This window comes from Dromiciops gliroides, chromosome 1 (assembly GCF_019393635.1).
Source record: "Dromiciops gliroides isolate mDroGli1 chromosome 1, mDroGli1.pri, whole genome shotgun sequence".
In the NCBI taxonomy this organism is placed as follows: Eukaryota; Metazoa; Chordata; class Mammalia; order Microbiotheria; family Microbiotheriidae; genus Dromiciops; species Dromiciops gliroides.
In genome coordinates, this window is record NC_057861.1 from 123,971,893 (window position 1) to 123,986,394 (window position 14,502).

Here is a 14,502-nt window from a genome sequence, read left to right on the forward strand (position 1 = left end):
ACTTTCTGGGGAAGATTTTATCTGGACTCCCAGTGGGGAACTCTCTCAACTAATGTAGATCACCATTTACTCTGAAATTTGTTGTCTATAAGAATTGCATGAGCTAGAAGCTAATCAATTAATCATCCAGGGCATTTTAGCCAGTATATTTTGGAGGCCAGACTTGGACTCAGGTTTTCCTGAGTCAAACACTAGTTTTCTTTCCATTGTCATAGTATGCCTCTATTTGAAACTAGACATAAAGACTAAACTTTTGATTTCATGCATTTAAGGAACTTCTGGGTAATTAAATTCCCCCCATCAAGGCACATCAAGGATCTCTGAACCTTGTAGTCTTACAGAGTTGCCCAGAGCAATGAGTATTTAAATGACTTGCCCATCATGACAAAAAATTTTTGTATCAATTGAACTCAGGTCTTCTTTGCCACAAAGCCAGCTCTTTTTTCATTATGCCAAAATTCCTCCTATTTATATCTTAAGATTTTACCTCTTACCCAAATTCCTTTTCATTCCCTTCAAAATTATGGAGGTTCTCAAAACCCACACTAGAAAACATCTTACCACTACCCATGCCAAACTGTCTCCAAGTTTTATATTCCTCATTTTTTCTTAGTTGAGACCTAAATTAACACAGCTCATGGGTAGTTGTTACCTGATATACCTGTCATTTTAATCAGGGAGTTCAAACATATTTATCATGATAAGATGTCCACTTCTCAGAGCCATGATAAATGGAATAATAAACAAACTTTTCAAGGAGTAAAAATCGAGATATTCTTTTATCTATGTAATTCTACATAAAAAAGTAATGGAATCAGGTAGGAGATAATAAGTGTTTTAAAACAGCATGAGTGCCAACTCTGGATTTAAAGGACCTGTGGTCAAATTCTGCCTCAATCAGTATCTATGTAACCTTGGAAAAATCACTTAATTCCTTGACCCCTCACTTCCACACCTACTTCTCTTTCCTAATTTCCAAAATGAATAGGGTTTGGGTACTATTCTACTATAAGGTGACTTACATATTGGAAAGTTCTAAGTTTGATTCCTGTCTATGCCTTTGTAGCTTGATGAGAAATGAAATTAACTGTTGCTTTGGTTGATTCATGTTATAAATTAGAATAAAACAATTGTTCATTGTTCCATTTCTCCCATATAAATACACCTCAGTTATGATGATTTAAATTCTACTCAACTTTGGTGTTCACTATGAAAAGACAATATGGCCAAGAATATTTTAGAGAGTGGGTTTTCTCCTATAGTATCCTCACTTGTGCTGTTCCCCAACTCATATTCACAGGTTGGCTAAGAGAGGTATATATAGTATGGTCCCACTCCTAAATCTGTAGCTCTCCCACTACTCTGTTTACTGTCAGATCAGACAGAGGACACAGAAAACTCAAAACAAAGGCAGTTGCTGAGATGTAACATCTCCATACACTAGATCACAGTTTCTCACAACTATATACAACATAGACTCTTAAGGTGATACATGATAGATCACAGAATCAAAGAATTAGAGATGGAAGAGACCTTATAGGCCATTGAGTCCAATTCTCTCATTTTACAGATGAGGAAACTGAGTCAGAGAATTGAAGAGAATTGTCTAGCATTATACAAGCAAATAAGTGTCAGAGGTGAGAAGAAAAGCAAGTTTTCCTGGCAGTTGTAGGCCAGGTTACCAATAGAACTAGGAAATTTGAGTTAACATTGCCCAAGATCCCAAAGCTTTTCCTGTTTCGTGATATCTATTTGTAGCAACTGGATATAACATCCCTACTGACCTTGTTTCTTTCAAGGTTCAGGATTTCTGCTGGTCAGGTCACTCATCTAGACACCTTGGGATTACTCCTCTCAACTCCATATATTTTTTTTAAATACATAAAGCTCCTCCAGTCTTGTGCCTTAATTCTAGGGACCTGTCCCCCATTAAGTATTCTGCCTCCTATTGAGGATCTCCAATGTAAGATTTTATGACTGATGGGGTGAGGGTAGGATGGAAAAGAGGAGCAAGAAATCTTCTTTCTGTAAACTCAAGAGGCAAGGAAGAATTCCTTCTCAAGATCTGGTTCTTATGTTCATCCTTAACAAGCTTTGTTTTTAACTCAAAAGACACACAGTCCTTAGAGCTGTCTCCTCTATCAATTGTTTCTTAGTGAGTACCTTTCCTTTTAAATTGCCACCATCCCGAAGGCTATCTTTTGCCTGTCTGGTGTCTAACTACCCTCTAATTTCATCAAGCTTTGCTTCTTCACAACTTGTTAAGAGGTAAAGGATTGTAGAAAGGTTTTTGCACTTCATTTAGACCTTGTTGTCTCTATTTCAGTCTCCTTTGAGTCTATAATTTAATCAGGGGTGGTGGAAGATCAATTGATCAGGGGTTCCCTGATCAATCTCCTTCACTACACTTTCTTAATTAATGGCTGATCCAAACTGACAGTGCCAATTACACAGCATTATGAGTGCCAAGCCTGGAATTCCTGCACATACAGCTAAAGATATCTCTGGATTCCTGGTCCTGTTCTTGTTTTGTTTCTTTTATGGAAGAATAAATCTTTTGTGGATGAATGAATATGAAAGAATCTCAAGATCTTTTACAATGAATCAATTTATGATGATCTTTTGATCTGTTACTTTTTTTTTAATAAAGACTAAAGAAATAATCTAGGAATTGATAAAGGAGATATATTTATATTTTCTCGGTTACATTGACCAGAATGGAAAGAGCAAAACATTTCTTTATATTGCATTGTGAAGACTTTGAATTTGGAATGTGCTATCCTCCTAGAGGAAAGAACAGATTATGTTTTTTATTAAGTTACAAGGTGCATTGATTCAACTTATTTCATTTGGAGTCATTTGGTGCTATGCTTTATCGAACTTGAATATACTAAGTTATATATTGTGGTATTCAATGTTAGATCAATAGCTTTATTCAATAATCTAATTATATATATATACATATATATATATAAACAGATAATAAAAGTGGAATATGCTTACTTATATAATTTTTATAAATTAAATTAAGTATCAGTTAAAAGCAAAATAATTTGTAAAATATTTTGAGTTGTGCAAAAGAGATAGCACTGGGAATTATATAAAGGGTTTGAAAACCTTTGAACTAGCACCTCCCAGGAAAATACTAAGTCGAAGGCAGAGTGTGAGGAACTAGAAGAAAACATCAATACATGTGTATATGTATATTTGCGTGTTTATATATTTATGGTAAATATGCATATATTCAATTTTCTAAATATTTATTAAGCTAAACTCTGTGAAAGGCATATGATTATGATTTGGTAAATACAAAAATGAAGATCAATGTTGTTTCTGACCATTAGAAATTTATGATGTACTTAAGAAGATATGTGTGATACAAAATAAAATATGATGAGAAAGAAAGTTGACCAAAGCAAAGAGTCAGGTCAGGAGAAGGGCTGAAAGGGAATGCATCCAGAAAGACATCATCAGGCATCAGGAGAAGATAAAACCTGAGCTGAGCCTTGAAACAAAAGATTTTGCTGGGCAGCAGTATTGAAGAAGTGCCACTCAGATATGGGTGACAGACGCCAAAAACGTGTAAAGGAAGAAATCATCATGTCTAGTTCAAGATCAAGTAACAATTAATAGCCCAGTATTGACTGGAACCTAGAGAATGTAAAGTACAGTAATGAATTAAATAAGGCTGAAAAATAGATGATAGTCATATTACAATATGAGCCAGGAGCTTACATTCCATACTCTGAAGTTTATATTCTACTCTATAAGACTATAAAAATGAATGAAAGCAAGAAATGGAAAGATGTAATTGGGGAATAGCTAAAACAGAAGTCTGGCTACTGTATGGAATGCAAGAAATATAGAGTTATGGAATAAGAGTTCAAGAGTTATTTTGAATCAATTGTGGATGACTTTAAATGTTAGGTTAATACTTTTACAATTTATCTTAGGGTCAAAGGCAATGGTAGGATCCTCTGTCCCCTAAGATAAAATACAAAACCCTCAACATGAAATTTGAAACCCTTACTATAATTACAACTGAATTTTCCAGTTACTTTATATTATAGTCAACCAAAAACATTTATTAAACTCTTACTATTTTGTCAGGTATTGAGCCATTCAAACTGACCCACTGATCATTTCCTCTAGATGACATTACAACTCCCCATGCCTTGCTTTTTGCCTATGGTCCCACATGCTTGAAATGTACTCCCTCCTTACCTCTCAAATTCTTAATTTCCTCCAAAGTATACAGCAAAGAGCAACATACTACACAAAGAATTTCATGATTTCCTGAGCAGCCATATGTAGTATGTAAAGGGCACCCAGGTTTTGAGTCAGGGAGAACTGAGTTCAAATTCTGCCTCTAGGGGGCAGGTAGGTGGTGCAGTGAATAAAGCACAGCCCCTGGATTCAGGAAGACCTGAGTTCAAATCCAGGCTCAGACACTTGACACTTAACTAGCTGTATGACCCTGGGCAAGTCACTTAATTCTTATTTCCCTGCCCCCCCCCAAAAAAATTCTGCCTCTGGAATTTCCCAACTATTTGATGCTGAGCAAATTATTATAATATTCTGTGCCCCAATTTCTTCATCCATAAAATGAGAAGGTAGATGTGATGGTCTCTAAGGTCTTTTCTACTTCTCAATCTAGATCCTATTGCTCAGTCTATGAGTTCTTTTTACATTTTAAAGCGACTTTTTATATTCTTTATATTTCCTTCTCCATATAAATGGTGTAGTCACCTAATAGAAGGTCCTTGGGAAGGTAGGTAGTGTCTTTTTTTCTTTGTGTGTGTGTGTGTACATGTGTGTGTGTGTGTGTGTGTTCTCTGCAACATGCACAGTGTCTTACACATTTTGCCCATTCAATAAATGTTTTCTGAATTTAATTGAGTTAATGTAGGCTTTTATCATAGGGGTGAAATAGTCATATCTGTGTATCAGCAAAAATTTTCAGATAAACTGAAGAAGTTATACACTAGAATCAGGAACACAAGTTAGGAAGTTATTAAAATAATCTTTATTATTAGACCAATTATGGATTATAAGAGAATGGATATGAAGTGCTCCGAATATAGAATTGATAGGACCTGATTACTAATTAAATGTAGGAAGAAGGAAGGAGAAAGAGTCAAAAATAATACCAGGGGCAGCTAGGTGGCATAGTGGATAGAGCACCGGCCCTGGATTCAGGAGGGCCTGAGTTGAAATCCAGCCTCAGACACTTGACACTTAGTAGTTGTGTGACCCTAGGCAAGTCACTTAACCCCAATTGCCACACCAAAAAAAATAAAAAAATAATACCAGTAGAAAGATGTTATCAGTAAATATCATCAAAAGAAATAGTAAAACTTGGAGAAAGGGGCATTTTTTTTTCAGAGAAGGGGGGGATGATGCGGAGTATTGAATCATAAGCCCTTATCCAGCATGGTCTCAAACAGCCATCACTAGTAGCAGCAGTCCTAATAGGGAAGGAGTCCTCCACCCCCACTACCAATATCAATCACCAACCATTCATTAACTAAATACAACCAATGGAAAGTTAAGCCCAAGAACCTTGAGAATAGCAATGCCACCCAGACCACTAGGTCTCCTTCCAGCCCTATCCTTGCAGCCAACCTTCTGAATTTGAAAAATTTCCACTGCCTCTACATCTCCCTTGTTAGTAGCTATAGCTATAGCTATTGAAGGCCTGAAAGCAAAAATTTTCAACACAGCCTTGCAACTGATGAACCATTTATCAGTTTTATCAATGGAAATGGTATTTAAAGAAGATGTTTTTCAGTCTGTTTCAACATTATACTCTAAGATTTATGGGGCCTTTCCCCATGGTTGCACCTGAAATCTCCTATATGTATTGTCTACTACATGTGAGCTGCTTATGATCAGGAACCACCTTAGATCTTGATTTATATCCCCAGTTCTTGGCATAATACTTTGCATACTGCAAGTACTGAATAAACCTTTTTCCATTCACATATTCATGCTGTAGGCTCTCAACAATGCATTAGTGGGATCCAAGACAATCCCAAAGGACTAATGAAGCATACTATCCACCTCCAAAGAAAGAACTGATATTGATTGAACACAGATTGAAACATGCTATTTTTCACTTTCTTTCATTTTTTTCTTTTATTCATTTTCTTACACAAAATGGCTAATATTGTAATGTTTTACATAATTGCAGATGTATAACCTACATCTGATTACTTTCTACCTCAGAGAGAGGTTAGGGGAGAGAAGAAAGGAGGGATAGAATTTGAAACTCAAAACTATAAATAAAAATGTTTATTATTTTAAAAAAACAATACAACTGATTCTGCAATATCAGTTGGCTATCCATGGGGATTACTCTACACAGGTAGATATATGGCAATGAGGCCAAGAGAGATTTTGGAGCTGGTAATGTAGACATAGGAGTCATGAGTTTAGAGGTGGCTATTGAGATGATTAGGAGAGATGAATCTTACAAGGACAGTCTGTAGAGAGAAAAGGATGAAGCTTTGGGAAAACATAGACTTTGAAAGATAAAGCAAGAATTTAGATTGAGAAGGAAAATTCATAAAGATTAAAGATTACAGTTTTCAAGAAATGAATGGAGAAGAGAATATGAAGACTAAAGTTCAAAGTGATTAAAGGTCCTAGGATCATAAATTTGTAATGAGACCTTCCACATAAGAAAAGAGATGTTCAGAGAAGTTAAGTAACTTGTTAAAGATCACACAGGTAGTAAGTGACACACTCCAAATACAAACTCAGTTCCTCTGACTATAAATTCAATCATCTTTCCACTGTATAATTCCACTATAATCTCCTAAATAAATAGTTAGCAGTGCAATAGTTAACTTCTATATTTAAGGTTAACAAAATGTTTTGGTCAAATTGGTAAAATACTTAGTATAAGCATTATGATTCCTATTTTTTTTTCAGATTAGAACATTGAAGATTAGAGAATTTAAGTGACTTGTGCAAGATGATACCAATAAGAAATGCCAGATCTTATACTTGAAGTCTCTTGACTTAAAATCAGGAAATTTCCCATGTTACCTCTACAAGAAAAATAAAGACTAAGGAATGCCCATTGGATTTGGAAGCTGAAGTCATTGATTTGCATAGGAGACAAGAATCAGATTGTAGAGGGGTTTTGCTTTAGGAATTATGTGTGCAGAAGCAACATTTCAGGGGTCTGAGGAATGTATCTGTTTTGAAGTGAAGGAAAGGATATATTTTTAGAAGATCAAAAATGAAGGGAGAAATATATAGTGTTAGTGGGCATCAGAGTCAAAGGAAGACTTTTTTTTAAAGGATGATGAGGTCTGAAAATGTTTGTAGATTAAAAAGAAAGAAAGAAATTAGGTATTATAGGGAGTAACTGATGGAATAAGGGCATAGTTTTTTCTCTAATTTATCTAAAGCATAAATAGAGGAACTACCTTGGGCAAGGAGGAGAACTTCATCCTCTGAGACTAGATGGAAGAAAGCACTGAGTGGAAGCACAGACAAATTTTGAGAAAAAAAGATAAGGGATCTCAAACTTTCTAGTAAATTAGGGGATGAAGTCATTTGTTTACATGATTTCCAATTAAAGTAAAAAGGGCAGGTCATTTGCTTAGAATGAGATGACTAGAATCTGGGTACAATTGTGAACTTAAGGAAAGAGAACTTTTGAAACTATCACTGTAGAATGGGAGTTCTTAAACTTTCTGTGTCATTGACCTATTTGTTAGTTTGGTAAAGACTATGGAACCCTTCTCAAAATAATATATTTTTTAAAAATTCATAATTGAAGGAAATGTTACATTTAATTTATATGTGAATTACAAAGGCACACATGTATGTATGTGAGTATGTATGTATGTTTGTATGCATGTATTTATTTTTCCTCCCCCCACCCTGTCCAAATGTATAGACATTCTGAAATCAATGCATGAACACCAGGTTGAGATCCCTGCATTAGAAACTGTAATAGTGACTCAATTAGAAATTAATAAAATATGGGGCAGCTAGGTGGTGCAGTGGATAAAGCAGTGGCCCTGGATTCAGGAAGACCTGAGCTCAAATTTGCCCTCAGACACTTGACACTTACTAGCTGTGTAACCATGAACAAGTCACTTAACCCCCATTCCCCTGTCCCCCCCCAAAATAATAATAATAAAATAACTGTTTTACATTGCTGGGGGCCTGTATTATATGGTACACTACAACAGATATGGTAGCATAAACTTTAAAAAAATTCTGTATGATTTGACTTCTAGCAGTTCTTAATGGCTCAAGAATAGGAATACCTCACACCTATCAGAGTGGCAAATATAACAAAAACAGAAAATATTGGATGTTGGAGGGGATGTGGTAAAGCTGGGATGCTAATCCACTGCTGGTAGAGTTGTGAAAAGATCCAGCCATTCTGGAGAGCAATTTGGAACTATGTCCCAAGAGCTACAGAACTGCATATTCTTTAATCCAGCAATACCACTGCTAGGGTTATATGCCTAAGACATCCCTAAAAAGAGAAAAGGACCTATTTAAACAAAAATTTTATAGCAGCTCTTTTTGTGGTGGCTAAGAATTGGAAATCAAAGGAATGCCCATAAATTGGAGAATGGCTAAACAAGCTGTGGTATATGATTGTGATGGAATATTTTTGTGCTGTAAGAAATGACAAGCAGGATAACTGCAGAAAGGCCTGGAAAGACATATATGAAATGATGTATTGTGAAGTGAGCAGAACCAAGAGAATATTGTACAGAGAGATAGCAGTATTGTTTGATAAAGAACTGTGAATGACTTGACTATTCTCAACAATACAATGATCCAAGACAATCCCAAAGAACTATTGATGAAACATACTATCCACCTCCAAAGAAAGAATTGATATTGATGGAACAGACAGAAGCATGCTATTTTTCACTATCTTTCTTTTTTTTTCTTTTAATCATTTTCTTGTAAAAAATGACAAATATGGTAATGTCTTATATAATCATACATGTAAAACACATATCTGATTGCCCCCTCAGGGAGGGGGCAGGGAGAGAGGAAAATAGGGATAAAAATGGAATCCAAAACTACAAATAAAAATGTTTATTATTTAAAATAATAAAATAAAAAATTTAAAAATAAAATAGTACCAAACAAAATAGATTGTAGGGCTAACCCAAGGATCTACAATGGGGATTCTATAATTAGGAAATGCTCATTTTAAATGGAATATACACACATATGTATGCATTATGTGTATATGTATATATGTGTATATATATGTGTATGCATGTATGTGTGTGTGTGTGTGTGTGCAAGAATGAAAATCTTAGTTTTTAAGTCTATACTTTTCTGGGAATAACCCTAGAAAAAATTACCAGGATGCCTTTTGAACTGTATATAAGAAAAAATTATCATATAGTAAGAATTACCAAATATTAGAAAGGTTTATCGAAGGGGATTGTAGAGCTTCATGTGATTAGTAATACAGTAGAACAGTGGTCTTAAATATACTTTTCAAACATTAAAAAGAAATAAGCAAATGTAAAATGTAAATCCATTGAATCCATAAGGTAGGAAGCCAGAAACACAATATAAGATTATCTTGATTTTTTAAATCTGGGCACTTAAATACTCAAAGCTCTTATTTGCTATATTTAGCAGCCATGAAATCTTAAAAGACGCTGTTTCAACACCTGGGTGTATTGGACCTATCTAGTTTTGCCTTATCAGTGATAAAATCAGACTACTCCCCACAAACATGACAAGGCACAAAATCATTGATTCTTCCCAGCTATATTAAGGAAAGGGAGTACAACTGTGATGGGTGGTGGCAGTGGGAGACTTGGTAGTGAAGAAGTGGCTTAAGAGGAAGGAACTTGTGTGATCAAAGTAAAGAAAAGAAACTTAGTGTTAGCACCCTCCCCATGGAGTTTGCTTTTAGCTAGGACCTGGTTGGTCTGCCACATTCCCTAATTGAAGCAACCTGAAGAAACCCAACCTCAGGCATCTCTGTGGGAGAAAAGTTACCTACCACAGTAGTATAATTGAGAGGAGCAAAGAGTGAGATGGGAAAACTGGAGTAGTTTTGGGTTAAGAAAAAAAATACTAGAAAACAAAAATTCAAGAGAGAAAGTTGGAGTGATTTATGGTTAGTTCCCAAGGATATAGGGCAGCCAGGTGAGACAGTGGATAGTGTGCCAGGCCTAGAGTCAGGAAGACTCATCTTCCTTAGTTAAAATCTGACCTCATACACTTATTTACTAGCTGTTTGACCCTGGGCAAATCACTTGACCTTGTTTGTCTCAGTTTTTTCATCTGCAAAGTGAGATGGAGAAGGAAATGACAAACCACTCTGGTATCTTTGCCAGGAAAACTCTAAATAGGGTTACAAAAAGGTGAACACTACTGAAAAATGACTGAACAACAACTGAACCCAAGAAGATAAATTGACATTGAAATTAATAAAGAAAAAAATGCAAAAAGGATGAAATTATTAAAGGTCATAGCATATTAAACAAGTATTATATTCTTTTATTTTTCCTGTGGGGCAATGGGGGTAAAGAGACTTTCCCAGAATCACATAGCTAGTAAATATCAAGTGTCTGAGGCCAGATTTGAACTCAGGTCCTCATGAATCCAGGGCCGATGTTTTATCCACTGTGCCACCTAGCTGCCCCAAGTATTATATTCTTAAATAAAATGTAGCAAAAACTCACCAATGGAAAGATTTCTGCAGATTCCATGTAAATAATGAAATAACAGCATGAAACTCCAGAATGATTCAAAGATAGATAAAATATTTATAGACATTGTTGGGATTTAAATTAGTTTGGAAATCAGAGTTTTCAATGAAGAATTAACAAAGACCAACAACAAAGTAAACAACTTAAACATATGATAGAAAAATTTCCAACATAGTAGGGGCACAGACGAATCTATTTATCATTAAGAAGTATGGACCTTCAGCAAGAGGGTACTCGTTTGAAGCATTCTATAAATCAAAAAAACAAATAAATACAGGCAAGATGGGCATTCAACATTCCAAACAAGAAAAACACAAGAAAGGTAAAAGAGTGCAACTGTCAAGAAAAGACTAAGAAATTAAGTGAATACTCTGACATTTTTCAGCCATTATTTAAAAATTAACTGTACTATTTAGAAGAGCCATCAAAGGTTAAAAAGGATTTAAGCATATTTTAAAGAATCAGGATAGAGAAAAAAGAAGAGCTAAATTAATATTCCATAGACTAAATCTCTTTTATAAGGTACAGATCTCTTTAAAAGGGTAAAATATGTTATAGCATATGGCTATCATTTTATCTTATAATAAGTCTCTTAGGGATTGGGGTTTTACAATTGTAAATGTTTTCTTTAAAGAGGTTGCCAGTAAAATCTTAATGACTTGAAAATGTAGGAATGGACAAATTCTACTTTAAAATGATATCCATTTTTTTGTTATGAGAATATTTGTACGAAAATGAATATAAAAGTATCAAAATATTGAAGATAAATGTGAAATCTTCAGTTGATGTGAAATATTGATTAATATTTGAAATTGCATAGCAAGAAATATAAGAAATATAATAGAAGAATATAAAGAAGTTGACATTGGGGGATTACAATATCACCAGCTTTCTAAATTTTCCTTGTTGCACTTTTTCTGTGTGGAGAACGTGATTTGACTTTGAATATCTAAACTAATCTAATTAGGTTGGGTAGTGTAGAGGGTAGAAAGGTAGGTAACACGTTCAGAAGGAAATGTAAGTGCAAGTGCTACCCGTGACACATACTGGCAATGAGACCATGGGCAAGTTCATTAACTTCTCTGTGCCCCCAGGCAACTCCACAAATTTTAAATTGCAGAGCAGTGGTCATTCTGAACTGGTAGAAAAAAAATCCAGAGTGGGACTTCCCTATACTAATGAAACTATAGGCATGGTAAAAACAAACAAACAAAATACTATCCTCTATGGAGAAATATTTTTCTGTTGGCTTTTCCTCTACCTTAAGAAAGAATTCATATCTCCTTATTTATGTCTATTCATTATTAGGAAAAGTGAACACACGACGCAGAATATAATTTTCTGTTCAGAATGAGTTTCCATTTTCTGGCTTTTGCTGTAATCCTGTGTACTTATTTTATAATATTACTTTTCATTAGAAGCACTAGTCTGTATGTTGTAAAGCATGATTTTTGTGTGTTTGAACTTGAGCATCATGTATCATATATTATACCAGGGTAGAAGGCTTGATTCAATGTTACTACAAAGCAAACAGTACTACTGAATGAATTTATTTATGTTTTTTGTCATCTTTCATAATTTAGGTTATCTGGAATGAATATACCACCACCGATTATCAGCAACAAAAACTGGCTGCGGCTGCACTTTGTCACAGACAGCAACCACCGCTACCGTGGATTTAGCGCCCCATATCAAGGTATACTTAATGAAAGGCCTTCTTTTCTCTAGTGTGTAAAAATGATTTTTGGTAAATACAACTGCTTGTCCTGATAGAGGAGAAATGTCGTTATCTTCTAGAGAGGGGTAATTTGAACATGCTGAAATGATCATTTTCCTGCTGAGGGAACCACACGATAATTACCAAATTACAGAATGTGTTCTAGCAGATTTTTACAGCTTAATATGGAGGATAGAGAGACCTTTTGAATTCTAAAGGATGATGTGTAGCTGATGGAATAGCTATCCTTCTTTAGTGTTTCAGAGATGAGACAAGAAAGTTGTTTCATAAAGTAACACAGAATACCCACAATACAAAATTGATTTCCTTTTAATCAATTGCAATGGATTTTCATATGTACTCTTTATTATTGTTAGTTTAATTAACCTCGTTAGAATTCCTATCCACCATTTTTATTAGCAGGCATAATTTTGACTAAATAGAATAAAAACATCCAACACATTAGCTTGGGAATCTCACTGTTTGAAACAAGATCATTATGAAGATTAAGTACTAATGAAAATAGCTTCTATAGCATTCAGTATGACTATGTTTGCTTAGTCTATTTTATCCACCAACTATTAATGTAAATAATGCATTTCATTCTCTGTAGTTCACTAGCTATTCTTTAGGGAACTGTAAGTTCTGTCAGAGTTACATTTTTCCATTTATCTAGTTTAAAAAGCAACTTATAATTATCTAGTAACTTTTTATTGCAATGTCTTTGCAATTTTAATATAGTGGATTTAGATAGTTCTTTTTTGTCAGTAAAATGATATTAAACTAAAGATTTTCCTGGAATTCAGGTTATATAAAATAAATTTATAGCTGGAAATCTCATCCCCTCCTTTCAGTTTTCCTCAGTTACGTGCCTTTGCTCACTGTTCCCTTACTTAAAAACAGAAATCAATGTAATTTATAAGTCAGCAACTCCCCCTATGAAACATACTGTACAGTACAAGTACCAGACTAAACATACTGAATAGCAAGCACTACAGTACAAATATCAGACCATGAAACTGGATGAGAAAAATTGGTGTAAAAAATGAAGGGTAAGGGGCCAGCTAGGTGGCACAGTGGATAAAGCACCAGCCCTGGATTCAGGAGTACCTGAGTTCAAATCCAACCTCGGACACTTGACACTTACTAGCTGTGTGACCCTGGGCAAGTCACTTAACCCTCATTGCCCAGCAAAAACAAAAACAAAAACAAAAATGAAGAGTAACTCCAATCAGAAAACAAAACTAAACTAAACAAAAAAACCTGCAAGAATTCAGGGTTATTTTTTCAAATATATTTATGGAGAAAATAAAATATGGGAGTAAGAATATACCTTGAAGAGATAATGTAGTACTTTGAATTTTTGCCAAAAAGAAGTTTCAAAATATTAAACAACATTTACTTTAAAGTAAATGTCCATGGAGCAATTTAAAGAACTCAGTCTAGTTTTATAATTCTAAATTTCCACATTAAAACCCATTGGCCTAGCACATGCTAATTTGAATCTGGCAAGCTAAATTCACAATGCACCTAAGTTGCATTAAACTCTGCTCAGTTTCCAATGAATACTTTCATCATTTTGGGGCGCTGCAGAAACTAGGTCAATCTACTTCCCTGGGAGTGGGGGATGGGAATAAATAGCTTGTCAAATGTTCAGCTTGAGGTGGGTCAGCACTCAGAGAAGTGGGATTTATTTGACTGAAAGATGGCAAGGCCCCGATAACACCCTGCATGTTGTAAGTGAAAGAACTGGTCGTAAAAAAGTCCACAAGTTGCTGACCCTGCATTTCTCAGGACTGTCTTTCTTTACCAATGGAAATGATCACTTGGAATTTGGGGGCTGGAATCATTCCATTCTGCTTCTGAATATTGTTCTACTCTCTATCTCTAAAAGCACAATAAAAGGAAACATTAACAAAAGGGAAAATTACCACACATTCTTAACAAGTAAAGTACACATACATACACAGAGCTATTTGCTTTTTGTAGCCATGGTCCAATGGCAAAATTAAAGAAAAGACAATTAGATCATACATTAGACTATATCTCAAGAATATA

General features: G+C 34.8%; 1 protein-coding gene across 1 annotated transcript in view; it reads left to right on the top strand.

The window, feature by feature from the left end:
- CSMD3 (CUB and Sushi multiple domains 3) overlaps positions 1 to 14,502 on the top strand; it is a 1,584,452-nt gene that overhangs the window by 579,964 nt on the left and 989,986 nt on the right. Inside the window, 1 exon segment of the mRNA XM_043974157.1 lies at positions 12,311 to 12,423. Within this exon segment, the coding sequence (XP_043830092.1) occupies positions 12,311 to 12,423 (113 nt within the window).